The sequence below is a fragment of the Uloborus diversus genome, chromosome 6 (assembly GCF_026930045.1).
Source record: "Uloborus diversus isolate 005 chromosome 6, Udiv.v.3.1, whole genome shotgun sequence".
Lineage (NCBI taxonomy): Eukaryota > Metazoa > Arthropoda > Arachnida > Araneae > Uloboridae > Uloborus > Uloborus diversus.
The window spans coordinates 78,665,853-78,690,624 of record NC_072736.1 but is presented as its reverse complement, the minus strand read 5'-3'; the positions used below and the strand labels follow the sequence as shown (position 1 = coordinate 78,690,624).

General features: G+C 34.0%; 1 protein-coding gene across 1 annotated transcript in view; it reads left to right on the top strand.

Annotated features, from left to right (window-relative positions):
- The first annotated feature begins 5,433 nt into the window (after positions 1-5,433).
- The window catches only part of LOC129224121 (delta-like protein C), a 75,825-nt gene continuing 56,486 nt past the window's right edge, over positions 5,434-24,772 (top strand). The window contains exon 1 of the mRNA XM_054858531.1: positions 5,434-6,240. Within this exon, the coding sequence (XP_054714506.1) occupies positions 6,163-6,240 (78 nt within the window). The 5' untranslated portion in view covers positions 5,434-6,162. The remainder of the gene's footprint in view (positions 6,241-24,772) is intronic.

Sequence of the window (24,772 nt, the reverse complement as noted above, 5' to 3'; positions counted from 1 at the left end):
TAAAATGCACACTAATGGGGTGGTTTCCTTCAGTCAAAAGTACTACTTTTAGTCATTGAAATTGATAAAATGAGCAAAAAAAAAAAAAAAAACATGGACCCAGAAAATACTTTTATTTTCCCAACAGTTTTTTTTAAATTAATTTTTTTAAATGTCCGATTTTTTAAACAAGGCTTGGTCTTGATGACGTCACAAATGATGCACTTTGCCGCATCTTTGTACCGCATTTCCACGTTATGATAATCAAGAAGCGAATTATAATTGTTCTCTACGCTTGCTATCAACCATATCGTTGCCAATACACGTGAGTAAAGATGCAAATTAAATATTTTTCACTGTGCATGGCAACACTGAATGGCATTTCATCATTTGTGATGTCATCTACAGAAGCCGTAAACAATAAAAGCGCTCCGATTTAAGTAATTTTTTTAAGTATTAAACGTAAACAAATTTATCAAAAAATGGTCAGATCCTATGTTTTTAAGCATGCTCTTTCAGAAAAAAAATACTTTTAAATTTTTGGAAACGACCTAATTGTTAATAATGTGAGAGCGGAAGAAATTTGGGCTACGCCCCTGAAGTTATGGCGCCCAGGTTCATGGACCCGGGGTAGAGAGAACTTTGAGAGAGTTGCTTTAACCAGGCTCTGAATATGGTTAGTTTGCCATCATTTTGCAATGACCAACTTACCTGAAAGGAAAAAAAAAAAAAAAAAAACCTTGAACTTTCTGTTTTCTAGTAATACTGTAGTAACTGAACTAGTATATGTAACTGAATTGTTCATTTCCAAATTATTGACATACTATTATTATCTTTACTAATAACAATGGTGTTCCCATAGGGTATACTCCATATACGCCGTATACTCTCAAACATTTTTTAGACATATAGCGTATACCCTCAAGCTTCATAAATTTTCATATTATGACATACTATGTATATGATCACATACACAATGGATTACTTGGAGTATACCCTCGGAAAAACTGATGGGAACATCACTGCTAATAATAAAGCTGAAAGTCTGTGTCTCTGGATGTCTGTTACGCGCCGATCTTCATGAAATTTCGCACAAAATTAGTTCGTAGCATGAAGTGAGCACATTGAAGCGATTTTTCGAAAATTCAATTTTGTTCTTTTTCTATTCCAATTTTAATCCACCATTGGTGGATTTAATTCCTCTGCAGCAATATCGAGCGATTACCATAAGATGGACGAGCAAATTACCATAATATGGGCGAGCAAATTACTATAATATGGGCGAGCAAATTACCAAAGCGTGGGCGAAGCAAATGAACATAGCATATTGGCTAGAAATTCATCATCCATTATTTGTAAATGTACAGGCGAACCAAATGACCTTTTAATTTTCTACTACGGGCAAAGCCATGCGAGTATTACCCATGCGAGCCCTCTAGTTAATAATATTTCTTTTGCACTTGTTTATACATATTCGGACAGTCAGACTTGAATAATGTATCTTCCAGGAAAAAATTAGAAAATGTTGATGACTGGAACTAGAATATCTAATTTTTTTACAAATGTAAATATTTTTTTACTAGTAAAATACTTTGCTCGGAAGTTTGAAGATACAGGAAGACTAAAGAAAAAGTGAAATAACGTTAGACTAAAAATTACATTTGTGGTGGACTTTTTTTCCCCCTAGAGCAACGAGAAAACCCCTCGAGCGGGATAAAAAAAAAATTCAATGCTTTAGCCTTTTTAGTATTTTTGTTTTCAGTTAGGTAAGAAATTTAATGAAGTTTTAATTATTCAATTGATTAATGAACCAAAATCAAAGAAAATAAAATAAAGGAAAAAATTGCATTCATAAAATTTCTAATTTATTGTCATTAACTTTAACTCACTATCTCTAAAATAAATGTGAACTTTTGCAGTTTAACAAAAATAGGTTTCTAAAAAATACCAAACGGCACCTCTTGTGAAAAATCAGTTCGGCGTGCAAAATGACAATTTTCAATCGTCCATATCTTTTCTCTTTATACAAAGTGAGCATCCGCTCCTCCCGAAAGGACTGAAAAAATACCTGCTGTGTAGATTAATTCTTACCCACCGTGATTTGCATTGCGAGATGTTGCACAACGCTGCTCGTTGTTCAACATTCAATTCGCCTTTGTCTTCATTTTGATCTGCGGAAAACTTGGCTTCTGCAATTTTCTTCTCTTTTCCGATTTGTAATTAAATTTCTTAAAAGCGTAATTAAATAATTAGAAATGGTGATTTTTATGAATGCATTTTGTACATAAGTTTGTATGAGATCCTTTTTTTTTCGATGAGGGGGTGAAAAAACTTTTACTCAATTGATTTACAAAATTTCTCAATTAATAGTAAAACTTGGTAAAGCGGCAAGGATTATAGCTTCACTGTAATGCAAATGGGCCATTCCACCGTCCCGTGCGGGACAATCAGACGCTAAAATTTCACAAACATTTGGTCATATCTCTTAATATTTTAATTAAACAAGATAAAGCAATTTTTTTAATCTTTACATTTGATGCAAAGATACTCTCCTGACACAGTTATATTTTTATTAAATATTTTTTATTTTTATGCGTCACGGGCATCCAAAATCAACCTCTTGTAACTTGCTATATGAATGAGTTAATATTTTCGCTCTACTAATATAGCAATGACAAAACAAATTGTAGATTTTGAAAACAAAGGTTCCGATGTAAAGGAAACATATCTCATTTATTGAGAAATAATAGTTTAAACCCTTGAAAAAATTATTTATAGACCCATTCTACAAAAAAGTAGTCACTTTTCCCCGCATGTGACGGTTCATATATTTCATCAAAAAGTAATAATTTAAAAAGGTAATGACGAAATCTTTTGCTTAAGGAATCACACAAACATTTGTAATTTGTTAAGCAAAAAAAATTTGCTCATTATCCTTTTAAGTTATTATTTTTAATGAAATATATGAGGCTTCACTTACTCGACAAAATGATCGTTTTCCGTGGAGTGGCACAAATTTAATTTCAGTTTATTAGGGAGAAAAATAAGCTTTAAAAACGTGGGGGCTTTTAAACGAATAATCTTTATTATTCAACGATTTCGATTTTAATCAATTTCAAGGTTTAAGTATTGGTCGAGCCAAGTTGCAGCGTCATTGATAACTGCTGATGAGGTTAAAAATGGTTGGAGTATGAAGAGGAGAAAATATGTTGTGCTTATAAAGTCTTACACTGCTAGAGAAAGTTTATTTTAAAAAGACTATTTAAGATTTATGCTTTTTTTAAAAAAAAGAAAATCCTTTTCTCAATTAAGTTTTTTTCCCCTCGTTGGCATAATGTTTCCCCCATTTCACAGTATTTTGTCCAAATGTAGAGGCCGCAACATAACACTTTTATTGCCTAATTTTTTAATTTATTGTTTGATTAGCACAGAGTTTTATTTTGAGTTTTTGTGTTGGTAGGACTAACTCGAAATAAAATTCTGTGCTAATCAAACAGTAAATTAAACAGTTATGAGGAGAAAAAGTGTCATGTTGCGGGCTCTACATTTGGACAAAATACTGCGAAATGGCCCTTAAAGACAAATATAGGGAGCGTTAACATGAAAACTGAAAATGGCGTCAATGAAAGAAAAAACTCCCAGGGGAGCTGCGTGGGAAGATCTTAGAGGCAACCCCAAAAAACCTTTGGTTCTAACACATATTGTCAATTTTAATATGACAATTTATATCGATTTTGAGAACTACGAACTTTACTACGTAAAACCTTCGCCCTCCAGAAGGTAAATTCCTTATAGAGGTGAAATTAGTAAATGGAAGGAGCAAATCCGAGCATTGGCTTAGCAAAAGCTGAGGCAACGAATCGTTGACACGTTTTTCGTGAAATAGCGAAAGAAACCTTATTTCTTCCAATGCTTTGCTTTTAAAGCCATCACGTGACTTGGGGGGTCTTTGCTTCACTCCCTCCGTTTTATCTCTCCGCAATGATACATACTGTCTGCTCTAGTGCCCAGCGGGAGGTTGAAAATCATCTAAATCTTCGCATAACTACATAAGGTGCAGAAGTAGACCCTCTATAACGTCAAAACATTTTATTGATTTTTTTTGAAAAAAATTATATGGAAGATTTTTTAATTTAAGTATTGTTAAATTCAGAAGTAAAACTTTTATTTTTTCGTTGCTGTTTCTAAGAAAGAAGTGCTAAAAACAATGTTAAAACATTAATTTACAAAAATATTGCTCGTGTTTCGGTTTTACAACGAGCCCCTCTATCGATGCATCAATATAGTTGTGGATTTTTTATTATTTAAATTTTTGTTAATTAATGAATGATGATTTTGTGTGATTTCACCGTAATTTTTTTTTTTCACAATGCTACGAAATGGCTGAATATTACCTGTTACATGTTGAAAAATTAATTTTTCTTATTATTACATTATATTGCTAAAATAAGCATATCTATTTGACAGTTTTGCTTTGAATTTAAATAATTCAGTTGGAGTTGGTAACTTTATTTAAAACATTAGTAAAATCGAGTTTTTAACCAATTGGATATCAATTCGCCATAATAGAGTTTTTAATTTTTCAATCAATCGAAATGTCTAAGGATTTCTTTCATTGCACTAGATGAATTACTGCAATTGAAAGTTTGAGTGTTGAGTGTGATATGCAAAGCTTACATTAGCCTTATTTCCTGATTTCTCGCAGTAAAGCACAGTTAACATGACAGGTGGAGAAAAATATTTACCTTACTGCAAGAAATGAATAAATACTTTTCTGCAACAAAATAAAAAAAGTTATAAATGTACACATTTGCAACAAATTGTGAACATTTGTTTTGAAGCTTCAATGAACCCTTTTTCCTTGCAGAAAAATGTGAGCTTTTGGATGGGAAGTTATCCTAAGAAACATGCAAACTTTTCTGCATTGAAAAAGGGTATTCTTGAAACCCCGAAACACGTTCCTACAATCTGTTGCAAATTTGTTTAACTCTGAACCTCGGAGGATACAACACTGTCTAATCCCCCCCCCCCCCCAAAATGACATTACAGAGTTAAAATCAGCTTTTCGCATATTTCCTAGAGGCATAGAGCACTATGTCCAAAACCAATTATTAATCAACGCATATATAGCGTATTTTAAAAGAACACCAAGTCCACTTTCACTTAGAGGGATAGAACACCATGTGGTTAAAACTACTCTCCTTCCTATAAAGTTATGAAAATGGACATAGTGTTGCATCCCTCCGAGGTAAAGAACTATAATATTGTTGTCCCGACTGTAAAATCGTACCGCATTACCGCATTCTTATTTCCATCGAAATGAAAAAACATGTGTGACAATGACAGAAAAATTCGAAAATTTCGTTCCCAACTTGGCGTCAGTTTCGCTCGCCAAACCGGCGCCGCGTTCGATCGCTGTCCGCTATCTGTTTCCCAGAGCGGCCCAATCGGTCGTGAGGAGCGGATGCAGCGCATTGCCTTTCTCGTTGACAGTAACCATGGTAACGACCAACGCGGTGCACCCCTCAGGGAGACTCCGTGTGGATGTAGTACAATCGGCATCATCGAATGGCTGCGGCGGCTCGGATTATCTCGCTGCTATGTGACGGCGCTGCATCTTTGGCCCCTATCCGCATCCTCAGATCAGCGATTATCCGCATCCGCACCCATGGAATCTCAGGTGAGCCCGGCCCAGGCTGGCTGCGGCTGAAAATCTTGCGCGCGAAATCCGCATCTTCCTTTTCTTTTCCTCTGTTTTTTCGCACGCCAAGGAACTAAATGTATGCGTTTTGGAAAAATTGATCGCGCTAGCAAAGAGCGTTTGATGCACGTAGAATGTGATAACACGATGTAGTCAACTACCTCTGCAATCCTGCTCACACAAAAAACACTCGGTGACGTTTGAAACCTGGATCTGCTTTTTATTTTTTGCGGTGAATCTACCTGTGCACCATTAACTGAGCTTTCATTACTTCTGAATGCATTTATTTCTACCACCGAGACACGAAAATGTGAATGTTTGAGTACTGTGGACCATTTGTTCTGCATTTCGTAACCTTGTGGATTATTTGAAGACTATGTGTTGTACTGAGTGCCTACTTACAAGGAGCTGCTTGTGTTGTACTTTTAGGTGATCAGTGATCAAGAAGGTGACTAACCTACTGGCCTGGACGGTGCCGGGCCATGGGCACATTGTGTCATAACTTCATTACTGCAACAGCCACCTTGTTCCTTATTGTCTTTGCGGCGCACCTCTGTGAGGTAAGGCTTTTTTTTTTTTTCCACCTTACTCTTATTCACTCCTATATTTTGTGCTGTTTAACTTCAGGCATTGAGAAGCAAATGGATGTGTACAAATGGCAAATTTTGCAAAGTATCACTTTAAAAGTCGCTTTACTCTTGAACTGAAATGTCCCCTCAATTAAAAAATAAGGAAAACAAATAAAAATTCGGAAAGGATTGAAAAAAAACTCTTAATTTTCTTAGCTCTGGGACCCCCCCTTTTTTTTTGGAAATTCAAATAAAGAGAAAGCTGGGTGGGGGGGGGGACCCTTTTCACCCTAGTAGTAATTTCTTTTTCTTTTCTTACATAAAATAATTTATGTTGCTTTCGTTTTATCGCTATTTGAAATTGAGGCGGTGAGAAGCAAAGGGATGTAAGTGCCAAAATTAAAAATTTGGAGATAACAGTACAAATCGCAGGGGCTGTCTTGGGGAAGAGATAGTAATAGTAGTCCTGGTAGGTGCTGCCATGCAGCATGATTTAGAAAAGCTTTTCAGTGAAAGCCTACCTAGGAACGGAACTTCAAACGCGTTTTACTCAAAACTTGAAAATGTCTACCTACATTCCTTTGCTTCTCACTGCCTCAATTGTGCCTGAAATCACTTTCTTGTGAATGCTGCTTATATCTACGCTTACCAGACGTCCCGGTTTGACCGGGACAGTCCCGGTTTTCAGACAAAATCCGGGGTTCCCGCCGGTTTACTTCATGTCCCGGAAAAATATAAATTTAATTACAGATATGACCAAAAAAGTCTGAAAATAATTAACTGGGAAGGATTATCTAGGATAATTACTTTGCCTTTGTAACTTAAACTTGAAAAATTAATATCGGATTAGTTTGTGAGGATTTTTACAACATGATTGAAACGAAAAGAGACTTTGTAAAAAGAGCCCTTGCCAATGAAAAGTAAAAGTAAATAATATCAAATTTTTTTATTCCTCATGCAAAGCGTTTCTTCTTACTAAAACCACTTCTAAATATTCACATTAAAGAAGTAAAATTTTTGAATTTATCAGCTTGTGTCATTTTTTATTACCCTTGTTTTAGGTTCATAATTAGTACTCATATCACTGAGACTGAGAATAAACTGCCCCATAAAATACTCTAAAGGCCAGCCCTTTTAAATACTCACGACGCTGAGGGGGGGGGGGGGGCGTTCCGGTGTCCCGGTTGAACATTTCAGAAATCTGGCAAGCCTACTTATATCGTGTTCCATTGTAATCAGTAGTGTAGCACCTGGGGGAAAAGTGGTGCTACGTTAACAGGTATGAGCGCAGCTTCATGAAATCGAAATTAACTTAATGAAAAATCAAAAAGTGAGGAGACACACTTGTGTTAAAAAAAAAATAGCGTACACGGCGCGAATGCAAATTATACAAATTCCCTCTGCTTTCCCTCTTGGCTACACCTCTGGTCGTATTTCATAACTCTTTGGTAATCATTTGTGGGTCAATCGGCCCGAAATTCATAAACACCCCCCTTTTCCCTCCCCTCCTGAAATTTTAACTACATTTCTAGAAATAAAGAATGGTAAAAAATAAAGTGAACATTTATTTTAGGAGCTGGATAACAATGTTTAATTATTTATTAAAAGTATTTATTTCTCTTGGAAGAGAAATCCATCTTGCGTCAACATTAATCTTTCCTTTCCGGATAGTTCGTTAGATTTGTATTTGAACACCCCGGATTTGTTTTTAAAATGACGTTTTTGATAGATCAGTGAAACTTTGACTGAAGGTAGTTTTCACCGGATTGGCGTGCTGTAGGCGCATAAATAATAGTGTTTTTGAAGTCTACCCCGTAAATCGTCGATTGCGTCCAGATCATCAAACTCCTTTTTTATTCATTCCATAATCAGTTGCTTGAGTGAAATAATTTCCATATTTACGCGGCAATCTCTGAAAAGCAAGCTAGAGATCCGACACAACTTCCATGTTAGGGGGGGGAAAAACGAATCATCATTTTTTTTTAAATCATAATAACCTGTAACAAATGTTTTTATGGGAAGAGTGAATTGCAGTACCTGAATTTATCAATTTATGATGTAAGACTTTTAACCTGTATAATAATAACAATTTTATAATTATTGAGTTTGTAAACTGTATCTTCAAATTAAGTAATACAAAAGAACAAGTATCTAATGTTTTTTTTTTTAAAAGACAAAAGACTGAAACAGGAATTCAAATTAATGGGAATAATTTTATTACACCTTAATAAATACAAAAATGTAAAAATAAGATACTCAATTAACGATTAATACAAGCTAATTAGAGCAGTTACATATTTTTTTCAAACGATGACGTGGGGGGGGGGACTAGTAAAATATGAACTATAAGAATAAATAGGTCTACGTAATATTTACTTTCAGTTGAACTACGAGGAGGAGAAGAGCAAATTATATCTGAAACGTAATATATACGTTTCAAAGGTTATAAAATACTTGTAGCGATTTGAAATCTGTTACTAACAGTATGATACGTCTTTCAAAAAGAAACTAGTATGTTGTGGCCATTACGAAACTTTCTTCTATATTTTTCCTTTTTCTGATCCCTCCCCATGCTTGACGAGGAAGCAATATTCCTAACAAAAACAAAATTACACATGCAAAAACTTGACGACCATCCCAATGTCTAAATTATTGTAAAAACAAAACAAAGAGCGAAAATTGAAAGTTACTTTAAAAGCCTTACTTGAATTAATTACAAATATTTTATTTATTAACAAACATAAGATGGCAACAGTTAAAAATTTTAAATCATTGAGATAATATTTCCGATCATTTCTATACAATTAAAATCACGAGAAATACGCAGATGACAATCTATTACGATTTATCTTTCTTATTGTTGCATTAAAAAAACTATTTTTATTCGCAAAAAAAAAAAAAAAAAAAAAAAAATAATATCAACACCTCTTGGAGCGATTGGAGTCAAAATTGAACCAAAGCCTGTTTACGTATGGATTCACATATATTCCAAATTTCAACCAGAACGTAGCATTACTTCTTGAGATAGGGCACTCACAATGGAAAAGAAGAACGGGCGATTGCGCTACCCCCTTTTTAGCTGTTGACACCAAACTAAAATCAGCTCTTATACCCACTAAGGGGTACTTGTCAAAAGTTTTTTGTTTGATTCCGTTCGTTATTTCTTGAGATACAGCAGTCACAATTGACGACAAAAAAAGTTCTATAACTCAACCCCGTTTGAGCTATTGACACCAAAATTGAATCAGCACCTGCTCTTGTTAGGGGCAACATATGGACCAAATTTTGTTTGATTCCGCCAGTTACTTCCTGAGAAATAGCAAGCACGCGTAACTCAAAAAACGTCCCATTGCTCCATCCCCCTTGGAGGAATTCGCGCCAAAAACCAATGGGCACAATTTCACATAAGGGCACATATGTGTACCAAATTTCGTTCAATTTCATGCGGTAGTTTTTACTGTAGAGCGGCCACAAAAAAAAAAAAAAAAAAAAAAAAAAAAAAACTGGTCACACACAGACGTGACACACACACAGACACACAGACAGACAGACATTTTCCAAAAATAGTCGAAATGGACTCAGCACACCTCAAAACGTTCGAATCCTTCAAAATTCGAAATTCGAAAATTTGCACGAATCCAATACTTTCTTCTATACATTAGATATAGAAGAAAGTAAAAAAGGCATTTGAAGTAACGACTTAAGAAGGAGGGGAGGAGGGGGTGGGATAAGTATTATAACGCCTTATGTTTGCTATGTTTGCCAAAAAAGGAGGTATGTTCACTTTTTTCCCCAATGGAGGCTATTTTTTAACTGTTTTTAATGATCTAACGAACTATTGCTTTTTTTTAATTACTTTTTTTGTTAAAATATTAAACATCATCATCGGAAAAACATCGATATTAGAAAAGCATCGACCTCAGAAATAGAGCTTGAAATTTTTGTTAAAAATATTTTTTTAAGGCTTGAAAATACGCCTATAACATTTGGGGGGGGGGGGGGGGGAATGGAATGTATGAAAACAATAATTACCATAATAGTGATCAGTTAAATAAAAAATCTAAGGGTGAGATGGCTGATGGTTGGGAAAGAAAAAGTGATGAATTATTTAGGTTTTTTTTTTAACCTTTAGAATGTTCGACGTTTTGAATTTGAGGGGAAAAAAAAAAAAAACTTTCAAATGTAATAATTCCAATTGTTTTCCCCCACACACCTTTTCCTACGATGGTGATTCTTTTTTTCTTTCTTTCTTTCTTTTCTCCCCCCCCCCCTTTTTTTAATACAGTGCGTGAAAATGCGCTTGACTAAAATTTTCAGGCATATTTTCGATTTCCAAAGAGTGAAATACGCCTTGTAGGGTAACGGGACGACATCGATGTTTCAAAACATCGATGTTCACAATTAAGACATCGATACATTGATACACAACATTGATGTTTTGAAACATCTATGTTCTGAAACATCGAATTTTTCAATGCATATTCCTGCATAAATAAACTCTAAAAAATGTTATAATGCTAGAACTCAATTCACAACAACCAATTTATTAATTAAGATGGGTTTTGAAGTATCAAAGAAAAGCTAATAATAATAATATTCATTATTAGAAACATTCTAAATTAAGTAATGCATAGCGATAAATCTGTACCTTAGAACCAGAAGGACGTAAGTCACATTATGATAATTTTACAGGAGAGAGAAAAAACTTTTTCCAGGCGCATGCAAAAGATGGGACGCACGCTCTTTTAACACTGATAAAAAATTGAAAAGGATTTTTTTTTTAAAGGAATTACTTTCACATGGCTCGGAATAAGCTTTTACATACAATGCACTTATAAACGGACAGTCGTAATTTTTGGATTTACGTCACTCTGACTCTGAGCTATAGAAATACCCTATACATTTATTTAAAATACAAGAACTTAAAATATCAATATAAATTGGAATAAGTTCGTAACATCTTTTAAATTTCCACTTGAGTAATACAAAACTGGAAGTTATTTAATAATCAATGTGAATCAATTTGAGAAATTTGTAATTTTTTTCAAAGTTAATTGCACACACAAAGAAGAAAAAGAAAAGAAGAAAAATAAAAATTGCGTAGAAGAATTGTACAAACTGTGTTTAAAACTCAAACTATATTCAAAGATTATAAACATTTATAGCGACTTAAAATGCATACTAAGTACATATTTAAAGTATAATTATTATTATTATTATTTTTTTTTAACTTACTGAAAGCGATAACAGTATTATGGGTACTTATACTATATGATGTATCTTAGAGGAAAACTATGATTAAAAAAAACTCATGTTTATATTTGGGGAAAACTTTAGAAACACTCAATATTCTATTTAACAGTGTACTGGAAAAAAAAGGTTGTGTTTTTCTGCAATACAAGTCAGCTTCTATGGACTACTAACAATAGAAAACTCTTTCCAATGTGATAGATCTGTCTATAATTAATTTTTAATAAAGCTTTCATCATAACTTTCAACATATTCACATTTTTTAAGGATATTTTTGGTTCACATATAAAACATTGACATTGAACGCAAAACGTCGATGTTCGAAAAGACATCGCTCCACAAACATCGATGGAAGAAAAAAATATCGTCTATTCCAACCATTTGACCCCCCCCCCCCCCCCCGACCTCCATTACCTGTGTGCTGTACAGTGGGCATGATATATTGTTTTTAGTGGCGAAAATTCAGAAACACAAAAGAATTTCTGGTCAAAAACGGTATTAAGAAAAACACATCGTAATATTTTCTAACATGAATTAAGCTGAATTTATGAACAAAATCAAATAAATTCTACTAAGAGTTAATAACTTGAAACAGTCAACACTTGAACTGTTTCTTTGTTTCAATAAAAAAACTAGATTGTAATTTGTGAAATTATTGGTAAAGTGAAAGCAAGTAAACATTTCTGCCTCATTTTAGTAATTGACTGATGCCTCTAATTGAATGACATGAACATGACAAAAATGTGAACGGTCGAAAACGATCTCAAGTCTTTAAAGTCAAACATTTTATTGTTTTATTCTATTATCTTTTGCATTCAAAACTTTTCTAATTGCTTTCATATTTTCCCAATGATTTACATACTGTTTTCATATCTGATTATGTATAGTATTTTTTTTCTTTTAGTTACTTGTTAGTTTCAGATATTTATTTAACTAACTAATCAGTGATTGATTGTTGATGAGGATAATGTAAATTTTTGCGTGATGTTTTCAATTTAGTGTACTTCCCTAATCTGAAGGGAAACGGGCCGGTTATTTCCTGCCTGATCACCTTCATTTTAATTTACTAATTTATTTTTATGTACTTTAAAGCTTGTCAAATCTTCTGAGAAAATATTTGTACGTTTGCTTTGTGCATTAGATATTGTAATGTATGTAAAGGGACATGCACTATTCTCTTAACTAAGTGATGGAAAAACTTCTTAAATGGGCTTTTCGGTTGGTTCATTTTGTTTTTATCCATTAAGATTCAAGAACAATTGAGGCAGAAATAAGTCCCCTAAGTTCACGTTTAGTTTATACATTATCGAATCCAAATAATACCCCCCCCCCCTTGCTGTTGAGACATCAGAAACATACTAGGGTAACGGCACCAGTAACAGACTTGCTTAAGACATTGCTGTCAGGTTAACTCAATTTTCTGAACCTTTTAACGTATTTAGAATTTTTAAACTTTTTTTTCCTCATGCAACTGCATCTCATCTAACGTTTGATTGCGTCTGGGTCCTCTGAATGATTTAATTCAATTTTTATTTGCTCAATTTCGAAAAAAGGTCCCACCCACCAGTAACAGACACCGAAAAATCTGATGATACCCAGAAACAGATAGGATTAGTAATGGACAAAATTCCCGCACCGTTATGAGAACTAGCTTTGTTCGAATTGAATTAACACCTTTGTGCTTGAAAAGTAGAATAAGACATAACTTTTTGTCGCACAAAATTGCTTTTGTGGGATATCTTTTCACTTCTTTTGCATTGAAGAAGGCGTTCCTTGCAACGCCGAAACACGCACATTCAATGTTGTTTGAAAAAGCGTTTTTACATTCAAGTTGTTCGGGTAAGAAAGCGCAATAAATTCAGATTTTATTTCTTCTTCTTTTTTTTTTTTCTCTGCTCAATTTTACGTAAAAATGCGTAACCTTACTATTTATTTTTATCTCTCTGTTTTTGTTTTCTTAGTAAGAATTAAAAATTACCGGGAAAGCTATTTTTAGTTCTTTATCCATATCGCTAGTTATTTTTCCACACTACCTTCCTTGAACCGGGCTCCGAATAAATATTTCTATTTTTACCATTTTGATTTGGTTATCTATTCTCAAGGCTACAAATCTTGCTTGGCGATTTTAAAAACTATTATTTATTATGCCTGTTCATCATCCTGCTGACAGGACAGCCAAGTCGGATTCCTTTTATTTCGGAAAGCAAATCGTATTTGCAGTGCAAATCAAAAACCAGGAACAGCAAGCCTAGTGAATCAGTCAAGCAAGTTGTTAAGAAGATCCTATTCCACCCCAATGTTTGCCTTCTCCCGTTTCGGAGTGACTTCTACGCAAATGTTACGTTATTTATTTCAGCTGAGTGATTTGAATGGGAATACCCGAGAGACATTTTCTCCTGAGCAATTTCTCTTTTAGATCTGATTTTGTGCAAAAAAGTGAAAAACATAGCATGATTTTCTAACGATAAAAGGATAAAACTAAGGAACAAGCACTATTTGATAGTATCTGTTGAGAAATACTTTAGCATTAGCAGATCAGCGAGAACAAGTAAAACCCTTAGTTTTGATCAGATTCTAAGATTTGCAATATTTGTTGTAACAAATAGAAGAAAGAAAACTACGTGGTTGACATGGATAATAAGTTTCTTTAATGCTTATTCTTCCTCTATTTCGAAAAAAAATACTTCGGAGGGAAAAATATCTTCGAAATTTTGGCAATATGGCACCATTTTCAGACGAAATTGGTAAGCTATTCACCGATTTTACCCAAGTATCACATTTCATTCCATAAACGTTTTAAATGGTTGTCAACGTTATGACAACTGTTGTAAAATGTTTATGAAACATTCAAATGTTAAGGGAGCTACCTGAAAATCCCTCAATATATTCTTCCAACAAAAGTATGATGATGAATAATCAGGGAATCTCAACTGCTGATCCGGTGAACTAGTACAAGTTGGCAGATAACTTTAACCGATCCACTGATCTTGACCTTGTCCTAAACAATGTCCTCAGTAATTTTTTTGATGGGGGGGGGGGGAAGAAAAGAGAAAGATAAAATTTTGCTCGATATATTTTTTTGTATCGATTTTAATAATTTTAGGATCAAGAATTTATAATGTTGTCTTTTTCTAAGACCATCTATAGTGTTGTCAATACTGGAGCGTGCTTATATTTGAGGCAGTGAGAAGCAAAGGGATGTAAGTGGACATTTTCAAGTTTTGAAGTTTTGAGTAAAACGCGTTTAAAGATAACATCCTAGGTAGGCTTTCATTGAATTTTTTTTTCTAAATCATAATGTATACAGGGTTCGTACGCCCTTGAAAAACCTTGAAAAGTGCTTGAAAAAAAATGTTCATTTTCAAGTGCTTGAAAACCTTGAAAAAGTTTTAAAACCTTGAAAAAGTTTCTTAGTGCTTAAATTCTCCCAAAAATCAACGAATTGTGCTTAGAAGTTTTAAAAAAGTATTTCACCAATGCAATTTTCTGAACATGTGTTCAGTATGCAACATCGCGAAAAATTGCTTCCGTGTTTGGGATTTCAATCCTTTTGCATCTTGTAAATATTTTGATGTTTTTTACAACCGAAAGATATTTTGACATATGGTACCTTAGATTAGTTTATTTTTTGTTTAATTTCATTAATTAACAAAGAAATTAATTTGGAAACCATGACAACATTGACCTTACTCGGGTTTCGCGGAAAATTGCTCTTGTGTTTGAAATTTTAATCTTTTTGCATCCTGCAAATATTTAAATATTTTGGCTAATCAAATGTTAGTTTCGCATATGCTACCTTAGATTAGTATATTTTTTGTTTAATTTTGATAAAAAAACAAACAAATTTATTTCATGGGAAACATGCCACGTCGAACGAACTCAGACTTTGCGAAAAATTGCTTCTCGTGTTTGAAATTTCAATCTTTTTGCATCTTGCAAATATTTAAATATATTCACTAATCGGATGTTATTTTCATATTTGCTACCGTAGATTAGCATATTTTATGTTTAATTTCAGTAAAATATAAGTTTATTTTATGGGAAACATGACAACATTAAACTTAATTCGCGAAAATTTTCTTCCCTTGTTTGAGATTTCAATCCTTTTGCATTTTGTAAATATTTTTATATTTTTGGCAATTAGTAGTCATTTTGACACTGCTACATCGGATTAGCTTATTTTATTTTTTATTTTAATAACTAAAGAGTTAAAGAATTTATTACCTTGGTCTTGTTTAATTATTTGCTAATTTATTTTTGCAATTTTGAATGATTATCTTTACCTAATTTTTGGTCATAGCAGATTTTTTTTAAAAAAATTTAAATTTCAGCAGTTGAGCACCTAACAAATTAACTTAAAGTTTGTATTTTAAATATAAAGTTGATTTATATAATTTTATTTATAAGTACATCATTTTTTTATGTCTGCTAAAATAAATAAGGTGTATAACAGGGATGGTTGTGTTATGATTATTCACTTGAAATCCAGTAGTGTTCGTTTTTATGCTTTTACCTCCCTATATCTCCAATTTTCCCATTTTCCTCAAATGTTCAAAATTACTACTTTATTAAGGTTGTGGGTACTTGGAGCTTACCGAAAGAGGCTTTAATCAGCAAAGGGGTAGATAGCTTAAGGAGGGTCATTCATCTTCATTTGGATCTAATAAATTGACCAGTACAAGCCTAGCTAGGCCCAGTGCCTGTTGCTGGTTATCAACAGGCACTGGGCATGGTATTTCTATGCAAAATATTTTGACTTAATAAACTATTTTATGAATTGTATGCATAGCAAAAGTTGTTGTTGTACATATGTATATTCAAGTAATAGGGGTCTTAGTTTTAAAAATTATTCCCCCCCCCCTCGCCCCATTTTGCTCTTTGAAACTTTCAGGTAATTTTTTATGAACTCACAAATCACCTGAATATTATTGCCTTTCTAAATTTACATTCTAATTTCAACAATAACCCATTTTTTCCCAAAATAAAACTACTTTTGTCATAATATATGTCAACTTCTTGTGAATCTTTTCAATTTCGAAATATGGCTCTATAAATCTGAACTTGCACATTTATTGTCTATTGCAAGTTAATCAATGAAAGCTGAATAGGCTCAAGTTTGCATTCACAGTATTTATCACTGCTTAAGCTGCTTTTGTATATTTTGAGGTGTAGAGACTGGACTGTGGACTTACATAAACTTTTCTTACTTCCTAATTTTTAAATTTACTCGAGGACAGTTGAAATGCCTTATTGTCTGAAAAGCTAATAAATACATACGAATAATTGATTTGCATACTTATAAATGATTTGCAAACCTAATATTTTTAGAACTTAATAGTGAAAACTGAAATAACTTTCTGGGTAGTGTTTTTGTCCTAACCGCCCTTATATTGTAATAAACCACTGTATAGATATTGGAAATAAATGTTGAAACCCGGGGGGGGGGGGAGTGACTTCAAAAACTCCTCTCTGGCAATGCCATTGAACTTGGGTATTTTAGTTTCTTCCCTTAAAAGTTAAAAGCACTTATGAAAGGTTTTTTTTTTAAGTATTAATTTGCTGATTCTAGAACATATACAAACCTCTGACTGCTGCAACCTTTGAAAAACCTCAAAATTAAACCTTTTGGTATCTGCTTCTCTTTATGACCAAACTTTTCAAACATTTTCAGAAAAACTTTCAACGCAGTAGATCTTTCATCAAAGCGTCTCTCGTTGTAGAAAAAGCAATTTTGCTTTCCTATACTTTTTTGTATTATTGCCTTATTGCTATGTGTTTGTAGTAAATGAAATCTGCATACAATATTTTTAGTACAAATTTATGATATTGCCTTGAAAACAAAATTTTTTACCTTGAAAAGTGCTTGAATTTTTTTCTGCCTAAAGGGTATGAACCCTGGTATAGCAGCAACTACCAGGGCTACTAGTAGCATCTCCTGCCCCAAGACAGAGGAGAGGTTCACCAACCATGTGTACTGGATATCTCCAAATTTTTAATTTTGCCTCTTACATCCCTTAGCTTCTCACTGCCTTATTTGTTACTTGTCACATCTCGCCTCAACTTCTTTACCTCAACTTCGTAAAAGTTCAAAATCATAGCAATCGGTTTTTTTTTCTCTTTCAATGAAGATTAGATCAAGCTTATAGTTTTTGCCCCTGGGTCAGTGCCGTTCCAATGACCATGGAAGTTCCTCTTCCTTTAAATATATAGAAGAGGCTTACAGTTGTTCTACGTTGAAGAAATTGATAGAAAATTTACATTTTAGGTTCTTTTCTGAGTTGGCCTTTAATCAGTAAGTAAAGGGTGCTGGGATGTCGACCTTGCTCTCGGCACGTCGCCAACACGTCCGTTGTTTCAAGTAAAACTACCAGAAACTTCAAAACTTCTTCTTTACTTATAATAAAGCTGAAAGTTAGTATGTCTGGATGTCTGTTACGTGCGTAGTGCCTAGACTGTTCGGCCGATTTTCATGAAATTTGGCACAAAATATGTTCGTAGCATAGGGGTGAGCACCTCGAAGCGATTTTTCGAAAATTCGATTTTGTTCTTTTTCTATTCCAATTTTAAGAACATGTTACCGAGCAAATTATTGTAACGTGGACGAACAAATTATCATAACGTGGACGAGCAAACTAACATAGCAAATTGACGAGAAATTCCTCATCCATTTTTTGTAAATATACAGGCAAACCAAATGACCTTCTAATTTTCTATTACGGGCAAAGCCGTGCGGGTACCACTAGTATTATATAAAACGTGAAATTTATGACAACTATCAAACACTGGCTACTTTCGTTTTTTTCCAAAGCGTGATTTGTTCACGATTCCGCTAAACAGTGATTTTGAGACTAATAGATCCAAAACTTCCTGTGTCGTGATATTTGAAATGGCGAGACCATGACGAAAACCAGTTACGTTGTTTTCGTCCATCTCTAGTTAAATTCATGGTCCAAATTTTGTTCGTGGTCACTCATATTTAATTTTATTTTGTTACTCCTTGTCACTTCTTCAAAACGAAGTCCAAGGATCTACTTACATCTGTGAAAACGAGGATAAACATCTATTCAAGCTGTGATGTTTTGTCCTGGAAGCTGTCGTAGGGTCCTCTCCCAGGCAACTCTTTTGCGTCCCACATGCAAATGAGCTTGCAACTGATTTATTCAACACTTGTTTTCGGTTAGAAAATTATGAAACACTGTACTTTTGGCATTTTTTTTCAGACATTTCAACGTTATTGGTGGTTCACCGCAGAACTACGTTCCAAAAAATTATTACTTTTTATTTTTTTTTACAATTTTCCATAACTTTCATTTTACTCCGATATTTATTTTATTTAAAAAAACTAAAAGAAAATAAAAAAAACGCTGTTATCTTAAATCTTCTTAACTTCCACCAAAAAAAAAAAAAAAAAAATCGAAAACCCGCGGGAGTAAGAAGGCGAGTGGAGGAGAAGGGGTAAGAGCAGTTTTGAAATTGGGGGATGTAGGCGCGAAATTGTCAGAGGCCTTACTTAGTGTAACCTTAAATTAAGTATACATTTTGCTTATACACAAAATATTCCTTTTGAATAGCGTATTTAACTAATACTTATTCCTCAACTGTTGTAATTTAAACAGTTTGATTTTTAATTTTATAGTTAAAAAATATTAATTGTTGATTCTATCACTTTCTTTATTGTTTGTTTGTTTTAACTTGATTCTTTAGGTATCGAAAAATAAATGTAAAACATTATGGTAATCTGAACGGAGTGAAAAGGTGCTGTAGTTCCAGCAAAAATCTTATTCACTTGAACGAGTGCCTAGTTGATAATTGAAGACTGAAATTGGAAAACGCATCAAGTGACAAAAAATTTTTCTTGTTTTTTTTTCGTCAAAATGAAGTAAATGCCAAGTATTTCACTGTGGTATACAATTTATGTGACTATCCCCCCTAAAAGTAGTTAAAACAACGTTGTTAGGGTTCGCCAGTGGAGCAAGTGTTAGCGCCCGTGCGGTGGAGAACGCAGTAAGTGCCATTAAAGTTTTTGAAGGTTACTATCTTTGTTGGTCCAAGTCCTAAATGCTAAAAAACAGAAAACGCCGTAAGTGTCACAATCCGCCTGGAATCTTATTTTTGATGCCCTGTAAAATTTGTTATTTGACACTTACTGCGTTTTCCGGTTTTAGACTTCAATTTACAGATTATGTAGGTAATTTTGCTAATTACGAAGCCAATTTGGGAAACGAAACAATTTTTGGTACTTCAACCGATCATCGTAAATATTCTGTAGAATAACTGAGTCCAGTACTTCAGCGGCATCGCATATATAATGTTACCTCCATTAATAACCATTGCTTTTTAATGTGTAAAAGGGGCCCCTTCGAGATTTTGGGGAAAGCGGGGCCTCTAGCTGCAGTAATATAAAACGAAAAAAGGGGTTTTGTTTTTATTTAAAAACATGCGTATCATTGAAGTGCATTGCTGACAATTCGAAGGTGAGATGTTTCTCCTCCCCCTTTCATCCATTTCGAGGGTAGTGAGGCGGTTGGATTAGCGATGATGTTCGAAAAATTATCCTCAGCATCAATCTTAGCACCCCAGCCCTCTTTCTCTTTTCATCCACATGCAACCCCTCGCTTTCTTTTTGCTTTTCTTTTTTTTTTATAAGGCGGGAGGGTTGTTCTAGTTACGGAAACGGTGAGATGTTTGCTTTAGGATGCTAGCAGAGGGGGGAAGCTCGCCGTCCAGGAAATGTCATTTCGCTACAGCACCGGAAATACAGCGAAGTCCGGGTGTCGACACTGTGGGAAAGCCAGATTCTGTGAGGGATGCAAAAAAGGATAAGAAAAAAAAAAAAATCCTCCCGACTTTTTTTGTTTATGTCTTTCTTGAAGACATTATCGTTTTTTCTTGCTCTTTCCTCTTTCTCAAGCACTGACAGAGAAAACCCCGGCTCTTGTTTATAAACGAGAGCCGATCCGTGAAAAGTTCCATGATCGCGCTATGTCATGCTATTGTAAAAATGTATTAAATATTAGTTTGTTTTTCCCTTTCGTGCTTTCATTAACAGAAGAGAAAATAATTGGTCGTAACTCATACAAACTATATCTTAAAGTCTTTTAACAAGGAATGTTACCTTCCTGGTACTTTTCCCCCTTTCAAGCTTTTCCTACTTCTGAATAGAATAACAGATGAAACGGCTGTACCTGTGTAATTCAAGGTTTCGATCCCTCGTGTAGCGGAGATAAGGTAAACGATATCCACGCCTTTGCGAATTATCTAAGTGGGCGCAGCGTAGAAGTTGTAATCTTGACAAAATCTGCACACTCCAAACGCTGGAGGGAATGGCCATCTACTCAAGGAAAACGAAAGAAATTTCTTTTGCCTAACCCAGAACGAGCTTTCAAATTATTAGGGGGGGGGGGGAGTGACGGTTTTAAAACTTCAATTTTGAAAAGTTTCCGAGAAGAGCCTCCGATACCCTAACGACACCACAGTCGGCCTAGACATAACTTGGGTTTTGAGAATAATTCGGCGGAGGACCCCTATACCACTTTTTCCCTTAATTCTTCCAAAAATTGCTTGAACTTAAGATTTTTGTCGTTAGTTTTGTAAAAAAAATTCTGAAGTAGATCCTGACTCCCTCCTTTCCTCAATTTTGAGAATTTCTCCGAGAAAGATCTTTGAACTCACTTCTGATTCAATCTACCCTTTTAAGACTTTAATTTTGAAACTTTTTTTTTGGGGGGGGGGGGAGGTTCCTCGACCCCTTAACTCTTCACTGCATCTGACTGTCACCTGTCACTAAAGACAGTCTAAAATTGCATTTTAGATCTCGTAACTTCTATTATGTCTTTCCTTTAGAGCAATAAATTGGAGAAAGAAATTCTTCGTTGAAACTTATCTTCCTTTTTTTTTTTTTAAATTCACGCTACTTTTGTTTTCTTTCTTTAAAAAGTAAATAAATAAATTAAACATGATATTGAAACTTAAAGGAAGATGGATAATTACGGCATTTTGAAGTATTTGTCTCGCATTGGATAGAAAATCCTGCACTTTTTAATTTAAATGAAATCATTCTGTTAAGAGGCCTCGCCAGAATTCTCCATTCGGGACCCTCATTTGCTAAGACCAGCTCTACAGCCTTTATCAAGAAGAAAGTCCTAGTTATCACAATTCTGTCTGCGTAATGTTTTGTGTCAAGTTACTGAAAATATTTTTGTCTGATTTTAATGTAAAAATAATCTGTAGATAATGATTCACGGACAAAATGGGTTCCACATCAAAAGTTTTCCACAATCTTAACTCATATGAAGAATCCAAATGTGAAGGATGTTTTCCGATTTAAATCATGTGTGATCGATCACTTATCGATACTTTGGTCGTTTTGCAAAAAGACCGTTAATATTGTAGAATTTGAGTGATGGTATTGTCAAAAACGTTCATTGGAATATAAAGTTTTGTAACAGTATTCTAATATGATTAAGATGAAAAAACAACGTAAATAAAGCACAAATGTTCGAGAAAGTAAACATATAGCAGCACAAAGCTTATAGATAATTTTTCATTTAATATTCTAATATCTCCAGTTGGTACAGACGACCTCGCAGGCGCAGCATGATTTATAAAAACTTTTCAATGAAAGCCTACCTACAGTTTAAACTTCACTCGAGTTTTACTCATAATTTTAAGTAAGCTTACAACACTTTGCTTCTCACTGTTTCTCTCAATGTATGTCTCACTTATGGTGTTTTTTGTTACATTACATCTGCGGGAGGACGGGATGAGTTACAGTTAGGGTTGCCATAATTTTGATCTAACGAATCGAGATATCAATGTAAATACTTGTTACACTGGGTTTGGAGTATTATTCCTCTTTTTTATTTTTATTTATTTATTTATTTTTTCCAATGATAGTATGCGAACTTTTATGGGCCATGTATTGTGTGGGAATGATATACTTAATGCAACATGAAATACGTTTTGTAATAATTCGTAAATGGATAGAAAAGTAACGGTTCGGCCTCGTACTTTTTATTTTACAGGATACCCTTTAGCAAAAACGTGGAATATTGCACCAGTAAATCATTAAAGGAAAATTAGACATTTAATATTATAAATCAATTATTAAATTTAGGTAACTAACAAATAGTTCAGTAATAACAGAAATGCCCGTTGCAAGTGTGGATACAGGGTTTGAGTTTTAAGGATCATGTTTCTTCCTCTCTGAGAGAAATCGAGTACAGACTGAAGGTATTTCGTGCTACTAACAGGAAGCTTACGTACAACTCTGTACCTCAGAGAGATACAACACTATGTCCATTTTTTTCAATTTTTTTTTTAATTATAACAAATGCATGATGTAAATAACAATAAATAGAATGTTCTGGCAAAATATTGTTTCAACATCTCAATAAATAGTTGTGGCAATAATATTTTTTTGCTGAAAAAAAGTTTAAATCTACGCTCTTGTAAAGTTATGAAAATGGACATAGTGTTGTATCCTTCCGACGTACAAAACTGAATTAAAGGTAGTGTTGGAGGGATGGGGGGGGGGGAGGTAGATTTTTCTTTTTCATTCTTTTTCAGCAAACTGCATTTTATTATCCTTGTTGGTATTTTCGTTTTTAACGTTCAAGGTAGTTAAGATCTTTCAAGGTCACGCTGTATTTTGTTTTCAAAGAACCAAAACAGAGTATTCTAAAACTTTAAGCGGTGCTATTTTGCCACCCTAAAATAGGGGCAATCCTATTTCTCGGGACGGATGGCAATCCTAGATTTAGATACAGTTCAATGCTGGCTTTGCGGCGAGCCCGAAGAAGGCTACGGCGCTTATTTACGTTTAAGTTTCATACATCTCGAAGTGTATATATATATATATATGTACTACTGTGTATGGGTTGGAGGGCCTCCGAGCGTGAAGCTCAAGGAACGGATGAGGGCTCTCATTGAATGAAGATGTGTACGTGCGAGAGCGGAAAGACAGACACGGTGCTTTGCTCCCTACTACTTGGCATTTAGTTCAAGGACCAATGTAGTTTTGGTACTCCCTTCTGGAATATCTTCACGCTTAATAGGGTTTACGGTTTCGTTGCCGAAATTGTTACAATCTGGGCTGGGACGGGCCCGCCCCAGCCTGATGCAATTCATTGCTGTCCTAGGATTTCTCTTAGAATTGAAGGCATCGGTGCAAGGAGGGGGTACCTCTGCTTTTTTACGGTTTTGCGTTTTGCATTGAGTACATCGTCGCCTCAGAGCAACAGTAAGACATCTAATCCCAGGAATAACAGTAAGATTTCATACTGTTGCTTTGAGGAGACGATAATACAGATGAACTGATACTTTTGCTGCTGTGCAGATATATACATCTGCTGTGGAAATAGGCATTGTCCGATAATCGTTAGTTAAATCTCAATACCAATATTAAACATTAATTATCTTAAAATATGTTGACAAATTAATGAAAAAAGTTGACCTCTTACTTTTATGGAAACATGATTGAAAGTAAAAAACATCGCCGAACTAAATATTGTGTCCACCCACTGTATAGTTTTTCAAATAGCACACCTAATACAACACCACCACAAGTCAAAAATTGTCGATTTTCAGTTATGTACATGTCCTGGTGCATTTTTATTAGTTGAATTTAAAATGTAAAACAGCCACAATCGAAAAAAAAAACCTCTTTTTTGAGATGTGACAGTACCTTATTTTCGTTTTGAGATGTGTCAGTGTGTTACTGTAAGAATTTAAGCTAAAGCGCATTACATTTAAATTGATTTTACTCGAAAAGTAGTTTTTGCAGATGTGGCAGTGTTGTACTAGGTGTACAATATCTGCAGATGGTTTTGAGTTGTGTGCGCAGATGCTTTATATTTGTGTCTTACTTTCATAAGATATTAAAGCGAGATAGCTGAAAACAGGCTAATTACATTTCAGGAGAAGAGCAATGCAGCTCCTTAATAATTCAATGTGTATTATTTTTAACTTTTTTTTCTTTCAAAATTCACGAGATTCGCATTTTTTTTCTTATTAGAACCAAATATTATTTGAAGCACTATTAAAAATACATAATGTAATTGAATTATTCAATGTATTTGAAGCAAGAATAGGACAGCTCTAATTCATAACAATTAATTACACATATGTGATATTATAGGTTAATAAAAGATGATTGAAATTGGTTTTATGAAGGCAAATGCGAGCGGAATATTATATATAAAAAAACAAAATCTTTAAAAATGAATTTTTAAATTACTATTTTTATTTAGTTATTTAATTTTTGATTCCAGAA